The sequence below is a fragment of the Oryctolagus cuniculus genome, chromosome 7 (assembly GCF_051225735.1).
Source record: "Oryctolagus cuniculus isolate XC-2025 breed Fujian yellow rabbit chromosome 7, ASM5122573v1, whole genome shotgun sequence".
Lineage (NCBI taxonomy): Eukaryota > Metazoa > Chordata > Mammalia > Lagomorpha > Leporidae > Oryctolagus > Oryctolagus cuniculus.
This window is the reverse complement of record NC_142873.1, coordinates 103028743-103048731: the sequence shown is the minus strand read 5'-3', so window position 1 is coordinate 103048731 and position 19989 is coordinate 103028743. Positions and strand designations below refer to the sequence as shown.

Sequence of the window (19989 nt, the reverse complement as noted above, 5' to 3'; positions counted from 1 at the left end):
TAGTCCCGGTCGGCATGCTGGATTCTGTCCTGGTTGCCCCTCTTCCAGGCCAGCTCTCTGCTATGGCCAGGGAGTGCAGTGGAGGATGGCCAAGTCCTTGGGCCCTGCACCCCATGGGAGACCAGGATAAGCACCTGGCTCCTGCCATCAGATCAGCGCGGTGCACCAGCCAGAGCACGCTGGCCACGGCGGCCATTGGAGGGTGAACCAACGGCAAAGGAAGACCTTTCTCTCTGTCTCTCTCCCTCACTGTCTACTGCCTGTCAAAAAAATAAAATAAAATAAAAAAATAGAAAGTAATACATTGAATAGAGATCATGAAACCAGAATTTCTTCCCTTGTCTAATTGTTAATATTTTGTAGAATCCAGCCCAGAAAGCATGAAGCTGTAAACTTCATGAAGATGTGTCTAATTTTTTTATTTTTTTAAAGATGTATTTATTTATTTGAAGGTCAGAATAGAGAGAGAGGAGGTGTGCCGGCCTGCGGCACAATGAACTGGGTCTTCCTGAAACAGAGAGTGGGAATGCGGGGACAAGGACGCAAAGAATGGAGCCAAGACAAGTCCTGATCAAGGCTCGTTTATTGAATAAATCCAGTAGTATTTAAACATGACCAGTTGTTTACAAGAAGGAGCACAAAAGATTTACATATCAAAACGGCTCTTAAGGTTACAATAAAAACTCTTAGGTGATAAATGAAGGTTACAGGTGTGACTGATTATCTGTATCATCTCTTGTGAAAGGTTTAGGTTCTTCCTGCCTCTTCCCGGAATCTCCCTAGCCCAATTGTCTGTGCCGGGAAGTCTCTCCATTCACATGTTTAAGTGTAAACAAAGGGAGTGACTACCTGTGGCTGCCCACATTTCCCCCTTTTTTATTTTTTGAGGCACTGTTCCTGTCTTAGGTTGCCCGTATCTCTTCTTGTCCTTACCCGTCATTGGACACCCCAGACATTCTCTGAGGCTCCTGTCTTAGGTTGGTACAAGGAGACCGAGTCTTACCCGTCATTGGAATTCAATGCCATCCTTTTTGGCTCGGGGGTGAAGCTGTGATTGCAACTTTAAAATCTCAGACCAAACACTACCAAATGGCACAGAGAGGCCTTGGAATATACAGGGGAGGCACAGACAAAAAGGCAGGAGCAGCAATAAAGGACCCAGCAACATCAAAAGCCAGTGGGTCCATTGAGATCCACCAAAAGAAAAGGGATTATTTAGAAACATATGCTGAAGTTCACCTTTTAGCTGCTGTACCAGATATTATTTGAGATATTAAAGCAGCAACTTCCAGGAATCAGCTTATATCTTTCAGTAGTAAGTAGTTAATGGCAGCTAAATGTAGCCAGAAATTGCTACTTTCAACAGAGAAGGAGGAATTGACCATAAGAGTTACTTCAACAGTTTTGACCAATACATCACCAGGCTTCTTTTCTAGAATTGACAAAGGTATACCCGAGTCTGTCAATGTGACCAGTTTTGATATGCTAAAATCAGTATTTTCCCTTTTCGATTGATCAGTCACATTAAGCCATTGGTTTTCAACTATAACCCTCCCAGTAAGGAACAAGGTTTGATTGTTCCTTACCCATTGTACAAATTCTGCTGTTTTAATTCCATTATCATAAGTGCATGAACAATTTTGAACTACTGGTGCGCACCAACAGAGTCCATGGCCTAGGCTTGGTTTGATGTGAGCCGGCAAGCTTCATTCATCTTCAGGGGGATCCTGATCAGCAATGTTATCATAATGAAGATCAAGGGGTTGCTTCATGACATTGTCTGCTGCACAAGTCGCTCAGGTAACCATCGTACTTCATTGTCTTTTTGCGAGAAAATAGAAACTTGTCCACGTCCCCATATTAAAACAGGGTCAGGTCCATACCATTGAGCAGTTAGAGGGTCTTTCCACTTCACATAGACTTGTTGTCTTTTGGTTTCAGGATGCCAGTGACGATCAGCTGCAGATTTCCCTTGATTATCCAGTATTAAAAAATTTAAAATGGAAAGAGCATGTGATAGCCATTTTTGTGGGGAATATGCCATGGTCCTGTATTCCCCCTTTTTTATTTTTTATAAATAATTTTTAATGTGGCATGTGCTCGTTCCACAATACCTTGTCCCTGGGGATTATAAGGAATCCCGGTGATGAGAGATGTGGAAGTTAGTACAGAAGTGCTTAAAAGAGTTGCAAGTATACGCTGGGCCATTATCAGTTTTTATCTGTATAGGGGTTCCTAGAACAGCAAAGGCCTGAAGGCAATGAGAGATGTTTGGCAGCCTCGCCGCATTGCGGGGTGGCAAAAACAAAACCTGAACATGTATCTAAAGAGACATGCATGTATTTTAGTTTACCAAATTCAGGAAAATGGGTAACATCCATCTGCCAAAGCTGATTAGGCATAAAACCTCTAGGATTTACACCATAATGAGGGACCGGGAGAAATGTGACACAGGAAGGGCAGGATTTTACAATTTGCCTTGCCTGTTCCCGGGTGATTCCATATCTTAATCGTAAGGTTTGGGCATTGAGGTGATGCAAATCATGACCACGGGACGCTTTTTAGACTTTGTCAGTCCCTCTTTATAGGATCTGGCTACTGAGCCAGAGACTGGAGCAGCTAGAAAGAAACACGTTTATAGCTGAAGTTTAGCATCATTTCACATCTTGGCACCACTTTTAATCTAAACACCCCAATTGGTTATTATCTCTGCAAGATGAGAGATATATCTTTTGACATCTCCAGGGGCCCTCTGGAGGTATCAAAAGTCCAGAAAATTTAAAACTTTGATTTGCAGAAAGTCTGTTAAAGGTGCCAAGAGAATTTAGAGTATCTGGTCAAAATAGAATTCCTTAACATTTAGTCAGGGCAATTTTAACACTTTTAGACCACATCTGATCATAATGTTATTTAACATAACTTTTTAAGACTTAATGCTTTTTATCAATCATAACTTAACAGACAATAGAGTACACAGATTACTTTGGCAGAATATGGATTCTATGTTTCTTGTTGAATAAACCGGAAATAAAAACCTTGGATGTAGGAATTAGCACACGAAATTATCACATAACTCAGAACTATTTAACAGAGTTAAAAAGAGCTTACACGACCTAACTTTAGAAATGGCAGAGTAACTGATTAAGCAGACACTGTTAAAAAGAGACGTTACAGTTTTTGCAACAACAGATTTTAAGATTTACGATTGAGACCATTTCCAAATAATTACTAACATTAGTACACATTTTAAAAAATCCCATTGTTATAACAGAAGATCATACTTCAACTTTAGGTTAGTGTAATTTTGGCATTAACATTTAACTTATAGAAAACTCTGTAAACAATGTTTTAAAATCGTAAACTTTTTACAACTTTTCATGACTTGCTCACACCTTCTGAAACTTTATACCTGTAGTTAGTTTTACAGTCTTGAATTGTCATGTGTGGACAACCTATGAGAATACATGCTGACAAACTTAAACAGTCTCTCTTATCAAATTTAAGATGTTAAAAGTACACATAATACATTTTTCATGTTTTACTTAGCACCGATGCCTAGATAACTTAAGACACTGAGTTATTAATGAATACCACACCAATATCTGAATTAAAAGTCAAAATTACATTTCCATGCTTTTAAGTAACATAAGGATAACACCACTTGAGCAGCAAACACAGTCACTAGTGCATATTTACAACTTTGAAAAGATCTTCATCCTTAAGAGAAACAAGTTTAAAGCGTATCAAAGACATGTAAAACTGAGTAAGCAAACCAAAGGGCGTTTGCATTAGCCCAATTTTCTGAACCAATCTGCATTGGCTTACTTTAGTTAACAACATAAAGGCTTGTATACAAAGATTTTACTCTCATTTTTATAAGACTACTCTAGCTGAAAAGCAAAAACATGAATACAACATAGATATGACATCATTTACTATTTACTACATTTTAATACACTTTGTATAATTTGAATTGACTCAAACAGCTGTTACTTTAACAAAGTTAGTCTCATCCTTTGAGAGTTCCAGGGATCCGACTGGAAGCCCCAAAGTTGAAAGACTCGGTTTAGAATTTTAACTATCAGTGAGTCAAACCATTTTAGTCAAAAATTAGTACGTTTAACCAAGGCTGTGGGCTAGATCTGATCAGTGTTAGGTAATCACTCAAACATTAAAGACAGGCAAATAACGTAAACAGCTTCGTATTGTAGTTTTTCCAATCAAGACTCATACTGGCAATAGAAAAATGCGAAACCTTCAAGACACATGAAAACTCTCAGATAAGTTAGCTACAGCAGTACAGAAAAGAGTTGATTATCAGCGTATGAGCCCATTGCTTTAAGTTTTTATTAACTGTAAAGAGAAAAACCCATCAAGTTGGAAAGCTTTAATGGATTAAGGTTCTTGCTCCCTTAGGTAAGGCCAGCAGTAGCCAGAGATATTTTTCCTGCCCCCCTCCTAGTGAGGAGGTTATTGAATTGGAAATGGAGACTAAAAAAGCGGCCCTGGGGAGCCCTTTCCCAAGAGATATCTGGCTAAGCCTGCTTGGGTGCGGCAGGCCACATTGGCTGGAATAGAGTGTAGAGAAAGGCTGTGGTCCCTCATTTACAGGGAAGACTGCACACGCCAGGGCCTAGCAGGGCTGGCCATGGGGTTGGGTAGGTGCGCTGTTTCACCAAGAGTGCTGGGAACCTCCATAGCGCCTAGTCTAATTAACACAGCCACCAAGTTGAGATCTTCAACCAGAGCCAGATCCAATCAGGGCTACTGCAACCACTCAATTAAAACAGATAGTTGATAGCATACAAAAGCTTTTCAAGACATACCAGAACTACCACAAGCTGCGAAGATGGAAAAACATTTATCAGGTTGGAAAGAGTTATCGAATTAAGACTTTTCTCTAAGTCAAGATACCTGTGGAATTTTTCCTCTCTCTTTCTCCTGGCCAGAGGTATAGGGAGCAGTGGGCCCATATGCATCACGAGCAGATTTTAAATCCTTTAACATTTTATAGGGGACTGGATGGTAATGGGCATTTCTTGGCCATCTTCTGTATATACTCACTGGAAAAGCATCAAAAGATGTTGGCTTCCTCCTGGCCTTGCTGTGCTGCTTTTCTCAGGGTTTGAGTGACACTCTTTTTAAGATATTTGGCAAACATTCCCCTTCTTGACAAAGGGATAATTTTTTATCATTGTTTTTTATAAATAATTTAAAGGGAGGGGCGGAGGGAGTAACCTTTTCCATAGAACTAGAGGATCGGCAGGATCGATTATCCTCGCCATCACAGCTTCTGGCTTCCTCAATTTTCTCATGTCCTCCCGATGCATCTCATCTACAAGGCCTTCTTCAATAAACCAACGACATGCAATTTCTATGGTTTCTATAAATTGCTCTATTACTTTCTTTTTAAACCCTATTCCTTGCGTCTGCAATAATGCCTTCACTGCCTTTACTACTGGGGGATTTTTCCCGATGCTTGTCCCATAATGCCTGCTCAAAATAAATCTCCACAATTTTGGTGTCGGGTACTCACCACAAATTGTATACCTCTATAGTCGCGACTCCGTGAATCCAGGTTCCTCACTGCTTCTCTAATTCTCAGGTCCCACGTTCGGGCGCCATTTGTGCCGGCCTGCGGCACAATGAACTGGGTCTTCCTGAAACAGAGAGTGGGAATGCGGGGACAAGGACGCAAAGAATGGAGCCAAGACAAGTCCTGATCAAGGCTCGTTTATTGAATAAATCCAGTAGTATTTAAACATGACCAGTTGTTTACAAGAAGGAGCACAAAAGATTTACATATCAAAACGGCTCTTAAGGTTACAATAAAAACTCTTAGGTGATAAATGAAGGTTACAGGTGTGACTGATTATCTGTATCATCTCTTGTGAAAGGTTTAGGTTCTTCCTGCCTCTTCCCGGAATCTCCCTAGCCCAATTGTCTGTGCCGGGAAGTCTCTCCATTCACATGTTTAAGTGTAAACAAAGGGAGTGACTACCTGTGGCTGCCCACAAGGAGGAGAGACAGAGAGAGAGAAATCTTCCATCCACTGGTTCACTCCTGAAATGGCTACAACAGTCGGGACTGGGCCAGGCCGAAGCCAGGACCCAGGAGCTTCATCTAGGTCTCTCACATGGGTACAGGGGCCCAAGCACTGGGACCATCTTCTGCCGCTTTCTCAAGCTAATTAGCAGGGAACTGGATCAGAAGTGGAGCAGCTGGGATTTGAACCAGTGCCCATATGGGATGCCGGTGCTGCATCCGGTGGGTTAATGTGCTATACCACAGTGCTGGCCCCTTTATAGTTTTTTAACCACTTTTCTCCAATGCCTGCAAAATAATAGGGCCTTAAGTATTAATTGAACAAGACTATTGAATGAGTTAAGGTCTGTGTGTCCTAAGTTCTCCTTCTATGCCACCTTCATTCCAAGGCCCTCAGCCTAAGCAACCTCATGCCAGATATGAACCATTTACAATTTCCCCCCAGAACATTCCTCTACTTTTGAACTGTACTCATCTTATCTTACAAAACTTTAAGATCAGATGGTTGTTTTTCCCACATACTAGATGCATGACTTTGGGGACATCCATTTGTTTCATTATGCCTTAATCACCCATGTAATGTGTGGGTAACAGGGATAATAGCTAACACTCAGCGAGCATTGAGCACTAAGAGAATCAGGAACTTTGCTAAGAACATTAAATATTTTAACATAGTAATGTCCTATGTAGGTGATAGTTCTGTCATCCACCTATTAGAAATGAGGAACTTGAGTCAAAATTATATAGCAAATAAATAACAGCAGCTGGATTTTGCCTCAGTCCAGCTCCTGAAACCATGCTCTTAACCATTACCCATTATGAATACCACATGTCCAATGATGCTGCCCTCTTCATTGGATAGCTATGAAAATTCAATGACAATAGTCTATGTAGAAACACTTGGAAAAGTACCTTACTGTAGTAAGTGTCCAAAAGAAGTTAGCTTTTGTTGTTAGACTTTTATAATTTATACCTTCTTCAGGAGCTGGTGTTCACTTGTTAGCACTGTTTCTCAAAAGATATTAGATTATTTCCTTTAGATCTAATTGGTAAAAAGCCACAATTCCTATGATGATCACTTATGCCTACTTTCCCACAAATTCCTCAATGTTATAAGTTCCCATTCTAGTTCTGCTGGGGAGTGAAAAAACAACATAATAAGACTTTCTTCCTTACAGCAAAGCTCATACATTCCAAATGAATGTTTGAAATCTACAAGGATATTTCAGAAATTTCATAGTAAGATAGAATTAGAAGAGAATGTGCATCTTCTATGAATGTTTTGAACACCCCCTCATGGATCTTCCATTCTCCATTCTAAACAGCTGGAACCCCTTTAACCATTTCTCCTATGGCACAGTTTCAGATGTTATGAATGTACCTAGAGTTGCTGAAGACACATTTATATTTGCATAATATGCTTTACTCCATATGTGCCTAATGAGGCATAAAGAAGAGGAGGTAGAGAGAAAAGATTTGTGAATAGCCCTGTCATAGTCTGGATTATATTTTGAGAAAGCATTATAGTGTCTTCCCTGTGTATAGTATTTCTTGAGTGCATAAATGACCTTATAAAAGTAAGTTCATTAATAATGAGCTTATTCTTGACTTAAATCCCTAATAGTGTTTACATGTACTTCTGTTTATGGATCTCTGGAATTGGTATGGGAAACATATGGCTGGACTTTAAAATAGTCTATAAAACTTCATTTTGCTATCGAGACTTCCAACATTACAGATGATTTTGAATATTCATTATTTTGTGTATTCTTGCTTCTTCTCTACATCATGTCATCTGTAGGCTTTTTCTCTGTGCCATCAATATACTCATTTGAGTATTTAAATGGAATATATTATGGTCATCTTCATATTAAAATATTCACAACATGTATAACTTTATATTTTGATTAATTATTGATCAATCACATTTTCTCAGCAATGCATTTTATTAATTGTGGTTAAGAATACCTTTTACTTTATTCATTCCATAATTACTCAAATAAAAGAACATCATTTTCCTAAATATTACCTCCATTGAAGTATCTAAAGTAAACACAAAGGCATAGATTTTCATGAATATTTTAGTGAAATTGACTTCAGAAATAAAGTTGAGAAACATAAAATTAATATAATCTAGAATAAGCTCAGGCAGGCCTTGTTGAGCTAGCCTTTCATCTCTGAAGAAATTATCTGTAGTGGTTAAGCAATCTCAAAGCAAGTGGTACATTACAATTAAGACAATGAGCAAGTAGGTTAGTCATTAAAAACTGAACAATTGGGTCCGCACCATGGCACAGCAGGTTAATCCTCCACCTGTGGTGCCAGCATCCCATATGGGCATCGGTTCTAGTCCTGACTGCTCCTCTTCCAATCCAGCTCTCTGCTGTGGCCTGGGAAATTAGTAGAAGATGGCCCAAGTCCCTGCACCTCTGCACACACATGGGAGACCAGGAAGAAACACCTGGCTCCTGGCTTCAGATCAGCGAAGCTCTAGCCGTTGCAGCCATTTGAGGAGCGAACCAACAGAAGGAAGACCTTTCTCTCTGTCTGTCCCTCTCACTATCTATAACTCTACCTCTCAAATAAATAAAATCTTAAAAAAAAAAAACTGAACAATTTTAGTTATCTAATTTTATGTATCAGAAAGAATTTCAACCATGTCCTAAGAAATTCATGATTAAATTATTTCCCAGCTGTGGGATCTAAAGGGCTGACAATAAAACAATTGTAATGATAAATAAAAGATTTAAATAAAAATGGAAGAAAGTTTCTTAAAATGAAGTCATGCTTTCCTTGGTAGATTGCAAACTCTAAATATTTTTAAACAAAGAGGAAAACAGTAAAAAAGACACAAAAATAATACCTGTAAGTGTTGATGATCCAAATTTTAGGAAAAAAATATAATAATGGAAATATTTCAGTGAAATATAATTATTTTCAGTTTAGTAAAGAATATACTTTTAAATTTTGCATTGCCTTTTTTATTGATTTGAGAAAACACTTTCATCTTTATTTATCTTAACTTTGAAATAATTCATTCTGTTTCCTTCTAGTTATTCATAATTTCTGGAAATAACAAGGTTATATCATTATAGTATTTCCTAGATAATTTCATACAGTTTTAATACAGTTAAAGTTTAAAATTATCTTTTATGATTTTTTTTTTAATTTGCTGAGTCTTATTTTATGACCTAGCATGTGGTCAATCCTAGAGAAAGTTCCCTGCACTAGGGAGAAAAATGGGTACACTGTGGCTGTAGGGTGGAAGGCTCTTTAGATATCTGCTAGGTCTATTGTCTATGGTGTCAATTAAATCTGTTGTTTCCTTGTTGATTTTTTCTCTGGTTGATCTGTCCATTGCTGAAAGTGGAACATTGAAGTGCCCATTACTACTGTATTTGAGTCTATATCTCTCTTTAAATACATTAACATTTCTTTTAGGTGGCCAGATGCCCTGTAATTAGGAACATATACATTTATAATTGTCATATCTTCCTGTTGAAATTATCCCTTAATCGTTATATAGTCCCCCTCTTTGTCTCTTTTAACAGTTTTTGTGTTAAAGTCTATTTTGTCTGATATTAAGATGGCTACACTAGCTCTTTTCTGGTTTCTGTTAGCAGGGAATATCTTTTTTCATCCTTTCACTTTCAGTCTGCATGCATCTTTGTTGTTTAGATGTGTTTCTTGTAGGCAGCAAATAGATGGGTTTTCTTTTTTAATCCATTCAACCAGTCTGTATCTTTTAACTGGGTAGTTGAAACCATTTACATTCAGGGTGACTATTGTTACGTATCAACTTTGCCCTGCCATGTTTCTATAAATAGTCCTGATTTTGTATCTGGGTTTCTTTTGTACTTTTGCTGGGTCATTTTCTGCATTCATCTTCTTTCATAGTAATGTTCCTGTTTCTGTGTTTCTGTGTGTAGTACATCCTTGAGCATCTTTTGTAAGGCTGGGCAAGTGATTACAAATTCTTTGAATTTTGCTAGTTGTGGAAAATCTTTATTTCTCCTTCATTCAGAAATGAGAGCTTTGCAGGGTACATTATTCTGGGTGGACAGTTTTTTCTCTTAGGACTTGGAATATATCTCACCATTCTCTTCTTGCTTGTAGAGTTTCTGATGAGATGTCTGCAGTGAGTCTAATTGGATTTCCTCTGAATGTGATATGGCATTTCTCTTATGCACATTTTAAAATCTTTTCTTTATGTTTTACTGTGGGGAGTTTTACTACAATGTGTTGTGATGAAGATATTTTCTGGTCATGTCTATTGTGAGTTCTGTGTACTTTTTGTACTTGGATGTCTATTTCTTTCTCCAGTTTGGGGAAGTTTTCATTATTATTTCATTAATAAGACCTTCTAATCCTTTCTCTCTTTCCACATCTTCTGGAATTCCTAGGATCCATATGTTAGGTTGTTTTATAGAATCTCTTAGATCTTCAACCATGCTTTTTTAGTTTTGTAATTTCTTCTTCTTTTTTTGGACTGACTATAATATTTCCAGAAATTGTCTTCTAGTTCTGATATTCTTTTTTCTGTCTCACCTATTCTGTTGTTAAGGCTTTCCACTGCAATTTTTACTTGATCTATTGAATTCATTTCTAATATTTCATTCTGACTTCTCTTTAATATCTCAATTTCTTGAGAGTGCTTTTCATTTAGATTTAGAATTTGCTTCTGATTGCTTCCAAGTAATCTGATGGCTAATTTTTTGAATTCCATTTCTGGCATATCCTTGATCTCTTCAGTTTCATCTTCTATTATTGAAGAGTTGTAGTGTTGCTTTGGGGGGCTCATAGTATCTTCTTTATTCTTATTTAGGGTTTTTCCTGTTTTTCAATATTTGTGTATTTTTTCTTTCTTTGGTCTGGTTGCTTTTTCTTTAATTTGTGTCTTTATGCTTGTGTTCAAGTTTCCCTCTGATATGAGCTGCTAAGTGTCTGCGCATTGCAAGTAGAAGCACACAGCCCCACCTACTGGAGCCCAACTCACTTCTCAATCATGGTGGGGGTAGGTATGAGCTCTGGTGCATGGAGCCCTGCCTACTGGGGCCCGGCTTGCTTCTCACTGGTGGATGGAATGAACTCATGTTTTTGATATTCAGGACTTCTTCTTGTTATACAGCTTGCTCGGTGGGGAAGAAGTTACTCTAAAATGTTGTGGTCCTCGTTCCTGGGTAGGGGGTATGGTGAGGTGGCCCCCACTATGATGGGCATGTGCACGGGAAGCAAAGGTGGCAGTCCCCTGCTTGTGTTTAAAAATGTAAACAAGCAATATTGCCTCTCCCAGCTGGCTGCAGGTTCAGTTGAGGGGGAAGGGATGTAGATGGGCAGGGGGGTGCCCAACCTCTCTGTTTGTTCCTCTATACCTTCTCTTTTCTCCCATGTGGAACTTCAAACAGTTTTCCAAGCTCCCCCTACCACTGCTATCTGCAGCTCCATGGAAGCGCAATATCCCATTTAACCTGGTCTTTTGTAACAAACATTAAAATATAAAGTTACATCCATGACATTCTACCTTGGAGTCACAGACATGTATGAGTGAGTATGGGGGATTTTTTCTGGGTGTGTAGGTAAATATTCCCACTGCCACCTCTATCATGCCTCCACTCCTTCCCTTTCTTATTTGCTCTTTCAGCATGGACTTGAAGTTTTTGTTGGTCTCCTCGGCTTCCTGTCATGAGTTTCCCATGGCTCTTTCTCTGGCGTGTATCCTCTCTCCTTTTTAACAATTTTGCCTTGTGTGACAGATTGTCTTGTTGCTATACCGCCATCTTAAGACCTCCCCCTTTTCTACTTTTAAAAACTGATAATAAATCTAAAAAATAAACACATCAAATAGCTTTTAAAAATAAATATCAACTGTGTTTTGTATTTGACTTTGACCTTTTTTTTTTTTTCAAAAACAAGACAAAACACTGTAGATGAAGTAGGAAGTGTTCTCTATTTCTTCGCCCCCCCCCCCACAGTCCTACTTCAAACACTGCCTCTCCAGGGAAATTACTTCTTTGAATTTGGTGTGAATCTAGTCCATATTCCTATTTTTACTCTACATGTGTGTATTCATAAGCATATGTCATGGTTTATTAAATTTATGAAAGTCAATTTGTGCTATATGAATTTTCCAAACTTTTTTAAATTCAATATTCTTCATTAAGTATATTCAACTTTATATGAAAATATTGATAATCTCAATTCTGTGTACTATACCAACATAAAACTTTTATCATAATATGATTATTCTGTTATTATTCAGAGCATGACCAACTTTTTAATAATAATTCTGCAGTCACATTTTTTCTATATTAAGATTCATCTATATTTCAGATTATTTGGACAGGATAAATCCCTAGAAACAGATATGAACATTTTTGAGGCACGAGATACAAATTTGAAAACATTTTCCAAAAAGACCATCACAGTTTATAATCCAGAAAGCATTATGTGAGGATGCTCATCTCATAGCACCTGCATCATCACTAAATATACCATGTCATTCTTGAGCAATTCACTTGTTTTTCACGGGAAGAATTGACTTTGGAATGAAATTAAGTAGCATAAATAAAGGTAATATATGCATTGATTTAGATCTAAGTCATTTAGTTTAGTTCTATGATCCACTTTAAAATTGTTATTGATCTTGAAATGCTGTTCTTTTATATGCATGTCATGGTTTTTGTTTTCTTTACAGCACAGCTATGTATTGATTTGCTAACTCTATCTTTTGCCTCAGCTATTAATAGAAAGTTTCTGCAGTTTCCTCTGTAGACTATTTTATTATAGCATCTGGTAATAAAAATATCTTTTATTTAGAAATCCAGCATATGCTTTACTTTCTTTATTGGCCATTTGTGATCACCAATGTACCGTATTATTTTGGAATTTCAATTTTAAGCTGTAGCATGATGTTGTCTTTGGATCCAGAGGACATGAGTAACAATCCCAGATGAGGTTATGTAACCCTCATCAAATCATTCTCTTTTTCCCCAGGAAATGATTATCAGATTCTTTATCCATAAAGTAGGGCTCATATTCCATATGAATAGATTAGATGAGATCTTTTACAACAAAGCAAAAATATAGGTTAGCATCAGTTGTCCCTTTCCAGGTCATCATAGATGCCTATGGTCCCCAGTGGAACTGAGTTAGAAAAATTCCAGAGGTATTACTGGTCAACTATATCTGCTACTTTGCCGCAGCAAGTTACACAGTCTATCAGAAGTTGCCCAGATCCTTAGAAATTATGTAAGGCCTTATTTTTCCATAGCATGCCTACTACCCACACACTGAGATTTCAAACTTTGTACGTTAATCAACCCTCCCAAGTTATAACTTAATTTTTTTTCTTGCCTCTAACCACTTCAGAAATCTTGAATCATTAAATTCTGTGCTGTCATTCTGATTTTCCTTCTTTCTAGTTCTGTCTGTCCCTCACTAGTATTGCATTCCTCTCTGATATACTGGAAACCTGGTCTTCAGTTTCTTCTATTTTCTCCTAGACTGTCAATCACCCCTGTAATAACTTATTGATAAAGCTCTTTTTATTGCTTTTTGCTCCTTACTGCATTCTCCTACAAAAATTCCAGTATGTGCCATTCACCCTAACTGCTCTATGGATACAAAATTTCTGTCCCATCTGTCCCAACAGACCACCTGTTCTCCATTTCATCAAGAAACTTTGAGAACTCAAGACATGCTTTTCCTCAGCTTCCAGCCTTCCCTCCAGCATGTCCATCTACGCACATCCAGCCTTTCCGTCTTCTCTCAAATCTGAGCAAATGGCTTCTCGCTTCTGTTAAAAGTCAGTCTTTCCCCTTGTACCACCAATTCCATCTTCTTCATCTTCTCTTAGAATTTATTCCATTATTTTTATTCCAATTATCTGCTTTTAATCTTTCCCCCTTTGATAGTATCTTCCTATTTTTATCATATCCCATTTTTATCTTCTAAGGTTTCCTGAATCCAACTTCTCTTTATTCCCTATTACCTCTTTAAAGACCATCCCTGATCCATTTTTTTTTCATGTTTTTATGTTTTTGTATTTCTTTTTTCTACCAGGTTAAAATAATATATATGAAATATCTATCTACCAAAATCAATTCCTATTAAAATATTTTAGTGATATTCCTTCATACACACAATAAAGTCCTATCTCTAAAAAAATGAAAAGCCTTTATAGACTCCTGTCCTCACTAGTTGAGCTCACTTCCTATTATCACTTTCTCTCTAACTTAACACTTTAGAAAAGCACACTGCCTGTGATTCCTGTTCATACATAAAGCTGTATCTTACCACTTTGCTTTTGGCTAAGATGTACTTTCTACTCTCTTGGCTCTACTGTTCAGTTCCATCTCATCTCATTCCAGGACTCCATCATTGGCTCCCTTTCATTATTAAGACATATGGATCCCGCTTTTTTAAAAATTTTATTTAAGTTATACAAGTTTCATATATACAGATTTAGGAACATAGTGGCACTTCCTTCCCCACCCTCCCTCCCACTTACACTCCTAATAATTTCATAAATTTACTCTTTTGGAGTTTGCTCTAAAACTTGAGTTTACTCCATGAGTCTCTTGCTAGGACTTGAAAGATAATTAATAAATTCTTACTTAATAATTTCATGAATAAAATATAAATATGCTCTGTATTTACTTTTGTTGTTCTCTTTTTCATACAGTTTTACTATGTGGAAGAAACAATTGTATTCACTAAACACCTCATGAATTTCCCCCTACATCTCTGATTCTTCTTCATACTTAGCTTGGAAACATGCAAATAGTTCTGGACAATAAGCTGTAAACATAAGTGATTCATGTCACTTCCACTCCAATACTTTAAGAGTGCAGTGAATTTTCCAGAAGGCTTTGCCTTCTCAAGAATTTTTGAGATAGTTGAATCACAAAATGATAGAGGTGGGGTGGGGTTGGACACAATAGGTTATCTGCTGCCACAACACCAGTGTCCCACTTGGGTGTGGGTGCAAGTCCTAGCTGCTCCACTTCTGATCCACCTCCCTATTAATATACCTGGGAAAGCAGTGGAGGATGGCTCAAGTAGTACAAGGCCCCTGCCACCCATGTGGGTGACCAAGATGGAGTTCCTGGCTTGTGACAGGCTGGCCTAATCACGGCCTTTGCTGCCATTTTTGGAGTGTACTAGCAGATGGAAGATTGTGTGTGTGTGTGTATTTGTGTGTGTGTGTGAGTGTGTAACTCTTTCAATAAACAGATACACCTTAAAAAAAAAAAAAAAAAAAAAAAAAAAAAAAAAAAAAAAAAGATCATGGGGCAGAAACCAGTGCTGGATATGGATTAGTAGGAGTGAGAAGTGAATCCATCATGTTAAGCCACTGAAAGTTTAGAACTGATTTTGTTACCACAGATAATCTAGTCTACCCTGAATATTGGTTATTGTCACACAAGTTTATGCATTAATCCCTATCCTAGTACATGCATAAGAAGTTTTGTTGAACCTTAACCAGTGTGCAGCTCTTTATTTGCCCTTTAAGTTTTAATAATGCCTAAGTTTAGAGAAATTGTACCACATAACTGATATTTTCCCGCTGGTCTACTTCTTGCTACCCCCACCCCCTGCCACAAAGCCTATGCATATCAGAATGTGTTTGCTACAGTTGATTTTATGATTTCCATCCTTGCCCAGCCTATCATCTGGATGAAGTACTTCACAGCCTGTTCCCTATGATCTAAGTGGCAGTGGGAATATTTACCTACACACCCAGAAAAAATCCCCCATACTCACTCTTACATGTCTGTGACTCCAAGGTAGAATGTCATGGATGTAACTTTAGATTTTAATGCTTATTACAAAAGAAACTTCTCCTAGGAATCATACTACATCACACTGCAATAGCAGGCTATGAAGATCAGAAATCAGATTATCTCCAATGTAGGTCTGCATGGCTCTAAAGTACTCCTAATGTGTCAGGAATATGTGTATAACATCCACTGACCCTTAATTAGCAATATTTTGATGGAAACTTTAACACAGTTATATTTATTTATATAAGTATTCTATAAAAGGGACTGGCTTTCCTAATCATGTCCCAAGTTTTATTGAACTTTATTTGCATTTTGAAATTTCACTAATTCTTTTTTTAATATTGAGTTTTTGCCTTTCTTTAAAATTTTATTTAAGTTATACAAGTTTCATATATATAGATTTAGGAACATAGTGGCACTTCCTTCCCTACCCTTCCTCCCGCTTACACTCCTAATAATTCTTTAAGATTAAAAAAAAAAATCTGGCCACAGTTGTGTCTTTGGTCTGGGCTAATATGAAGTCATCAGGATTCATCTCTTACCAACAGTTGCTTTGGGAAGACTCCTTCCTCAGACAGGATCTTCTGTTTCCTCATGCCTGAAGTCCCCAAGGCTATTTGTTTCAGTTTCAAACCCAGCAGGATTGTACAAGAGTCTTTTCCCCAGAGTGCCCACTCAAAGACTCATTGCTTTGCATGAGTTCTGAATGGGTCTTGCTCCCACCCCAGAACCAGTCCCTGTGGCCTGGTGAATACAGTGCACTGAGCAGCTTGGGCCTGTCACTCCCCCTAGAGTGTTAAAAACAATCTAAAGCTTCAAAAGCATATAATCTAAAAGTGGGAAAGGAGATAATTTCTAGGGAGAAATCAGAAAATGACTGCCGCAGGGAAGATAATGACACTGGCAGCAATGGCAACCTCCGTCTTTTCTGCCTAATCTGCTACCCATGAGGAAGCATTAGGAGACAACTTTGAATTAGGGAATCAAGGTGTTTCCATGAGCCCTTCATGGTGCATCTTGATCCTATTTTCTCTCTCTCTCTCTCTCTCTCTCTCTCTCTCATTTCTCTGAATTTCTCTAAATTACTCTCCACATGTTTTCTTGCATTTGAGTTATTTTTAAGCATTTGTTTCCCCTAAATCTAAATCATCAGCTACTTCAAGGCAAGAACTGTATTTGATATTACTATGAATTCTACATTGTGTGTTACACATTAGTAGGCATCAAAATTCAACAAATAATTATTTGTTGACAAAATGAAGGGACGAGAAGTCAAAGGATTTCATTCATACCACTATCTCATATCACTGCTGCAGTGCTTGTCAGAGGAGGGCGTATATAACGTGCTAATATGCACACATAACTTACTATGTGCCAGGTGCAATAGCAAGCAACAAGGATATGAGGATATAGTGATTGAAAACAAGCATTCCCTCCCTTCAAAAGTTTATACTTTAGGAGCCAGCAATGCGGCATAGTAGGCTAAGCCTCCACCTGTGGTGCTGGCAACCCATATAGGCACAAGTTCAAGTCTCAGCTGCTCCTCTTTTGATCCAGCTCTCTGCTAATGGCCTGGGAAAGCAGTGAAAGATGGCCCAAGTGGTCGGGCCCCTGTACTCACCTGAGAGACCTGGAAGAAGCTCCTGGCTGCCAGCTTCAGATCAGCCCAGCAATGACCATTTTGACCATTTGGGGAGTGAACCAGCAGATGGAAGATATCTCTCTGTCTCTCCCCCTCTCTGTGCATAATTCTCCCTCTCAAATAAAAAAAAATCTTGAAAATTAAAGGCTTATACTCTATTGAAGCAGACAGACACTGGGTCATTTTAGTTAATGCTACAAAAGATCATTCTAAGATATTAAGGGAGAATGTACCTTTGTAATAGATTTTATTTTAATTACTATTGTTGTTGAGTCCAGTTAATTCTAAGTTCATTACCTTTGGGATTGCCATTTTTGTTGGTTGTTAATCTTGGATTTTTCTAAGGCATTAACACTAGATTCCTAAATAAATTCTCAATATCCAAAAAATTACATGTAATACTTATGATAATGAAAGACTAATTTGTTTTTCCCCCTCTTTCCTTCATTCCTATCTTTCTCCTAGCCTGAAGTTCTGGATCAAATACAAAATTTAAGAGAGTTGTGGATGGATAATAATGCATTGCAAGTGCTACCTGGGGTATGTAAGTTTTATCATGCTTTGTTGTATAACTTGTATGTTAGACATTGATTATATATGATAATAATTACTCATAAATCTTAAATCTCAGTGTTTGCCTTTCAAAGTAAAATAACACTTATTAGGAGTGCTTAATCACTAAGGCTTTTCACTAATTTGTTTTTGAATATTTCACATATCTTCTGTGATTATTATAGGTATGTGAAATGTATGCAAGACTTATCTTTTTTGTGGGAGTATATCTGTCATCTCTTTCTACACTGATTATTTTTAAAGCTGAAAATTTAATAGTTAAATTTTAAAAGGAAATATTATATGTAACATAAAGTTACATTTTAAAAAATTAACTTTATTCATGTAATTTTAATAATTCATGTAATTTTAATAATTCACGTAATAAGCTAGAGAATGGTTTCTGCTTATATTGTTAGATATCTTCCATTCCCCCAAAAAAGAAAAAAAATCTTTCTTATTTTAGGTGATTTCCAATAAAACCTATATTAATCTTTGAAAATGACAAAACTCATAGAACATTAAAAATGGAAATTTACATTATATTAAAAATTTTCCTCCACTAAAAGGAAATTTAGAAATATCTGTTTGAGTAGTAGGCTTCTCATCATACATAACGTGTAACTAGTCCTGCTTTTTCCATCTAGTGAAAAAATAGCTTCCAATATAACACTGCCCCTTGCCACTCATAACACATGCACTTAAATAAGCATCTGTATGTACATACACTTGCATACACATATACACAGAGCAAACATAAGTCCCCAGTTGTCTTGGCCAGCTCCAAACTCTTGACATTGTTATACTAAGTAGCCAAGACAGGTGGAGATGCAATAGTTCTTCAGCCAACACAGAAGTTTAGATGTGTTCCCAAAGCCAATTTCATTCCACTTTTGAAATAACATTTCTTAAAATGTTTATAAAAGCAACAAAACAAGAAGTCTATTTGGTCTTTGAAAAAAAAAAAAAAACATAAGATTACATAAAGAGCGATACATGAGAAAATGTTAGGGAAAAATATTTTATTTCATCAAAAGGATACATTTCTCCTGTCATCACAGAAACAAAAAAGAAAAATATGAAAATCCTCCATTTATTGTTTTGTTTAAGAATAATTTCTCAATTCATCTCTATGAATCAGAAACTATTATAATTTCAGAGTTTCAAAGACCATGTAGCTAATATCCTTGAACATATTTAGTATGTTTCAAGGCCTTGAATAAATTTGTTTGATGAACTCATGCATAGCAGGAAAAACAAGCCTGCGTTCCACTGTGCACAGTAGTACTATAGTGCCATATTCAAGGTACAGTAGTCCCTTCTTATCCATGCTTTCACTTCCTGTGGTTTCAGTTACTCGTGATCAACCATGGGCAAAAAATTCAATGGAAAATTTAAGAAATAAACTATTCATAAGCTTTAAATAATTTCCATTATACTATATTGTTATAACTGTGCTTTCTTATTATTGTTGTTATTATATTGCTGCTTAATTTATGAATTGAACTTTATCATAGTTATGAATATATAGGAAAGAAACAGCATATAATGAGCACAGGTTTTTATACTACCCACCACTTTAGTCACCCCAGGTTTTCTTGGAATATATCGCCTATGCAAAAGGGGAGACTACTATGTCTACAAATCTTGGGTCAACATGGGTAAGACACTTACCAATTCCCTGAGGAAACAGAATGTATATCTAGGTGGAAGTTTAGACCTTCTTTGAGGTATATATCTTTTCAAAAACACTTACATAGTATTTACCATGAGCTATGCACTGTCTAGATGTTTTATAAATATTAACTCATGGAATCCTCCTAAACTCAATCAAGTAGATTATGTTGCCATCTCTGTGTTACAGATGAGGAAATCGAAACACTGAAAGAGATGACTATGGCAAGGTCATGTAGCCAGTCAATGCTGGAGTTGTAATTCAAACCAGTTCCAAAGGTTACTATCCAC

The 19989-nt window shown here is 37.2% G+C and overlaps 1 protein-coding gene across 7 annotated transcripts in view; it reads left to right on the top strand.

Moving 5' to 3' along the window:
* Nucleotides 1-19989, top strand: part of LRRC7 (leucine rich repeat containing 7) — a 589098-nt gene that overhangs the window by 406537 nt on the left and 162572 nt on the right. For all 7 annotated transcript variants that reach the window (XM_051857612.3, XM_089337199.1, XM_051857607.3 and 4 more), the window contains one exon: nucleotides 17938-18012. In XM_051857612.3, the coding sequence (XP_051713572.2) occupies nucleotides 17938-18012 (75 nt within the window). The remainder of the gene's footprint in view (nucleotides 1-17937; nucleotides 18013-19989) is intronic.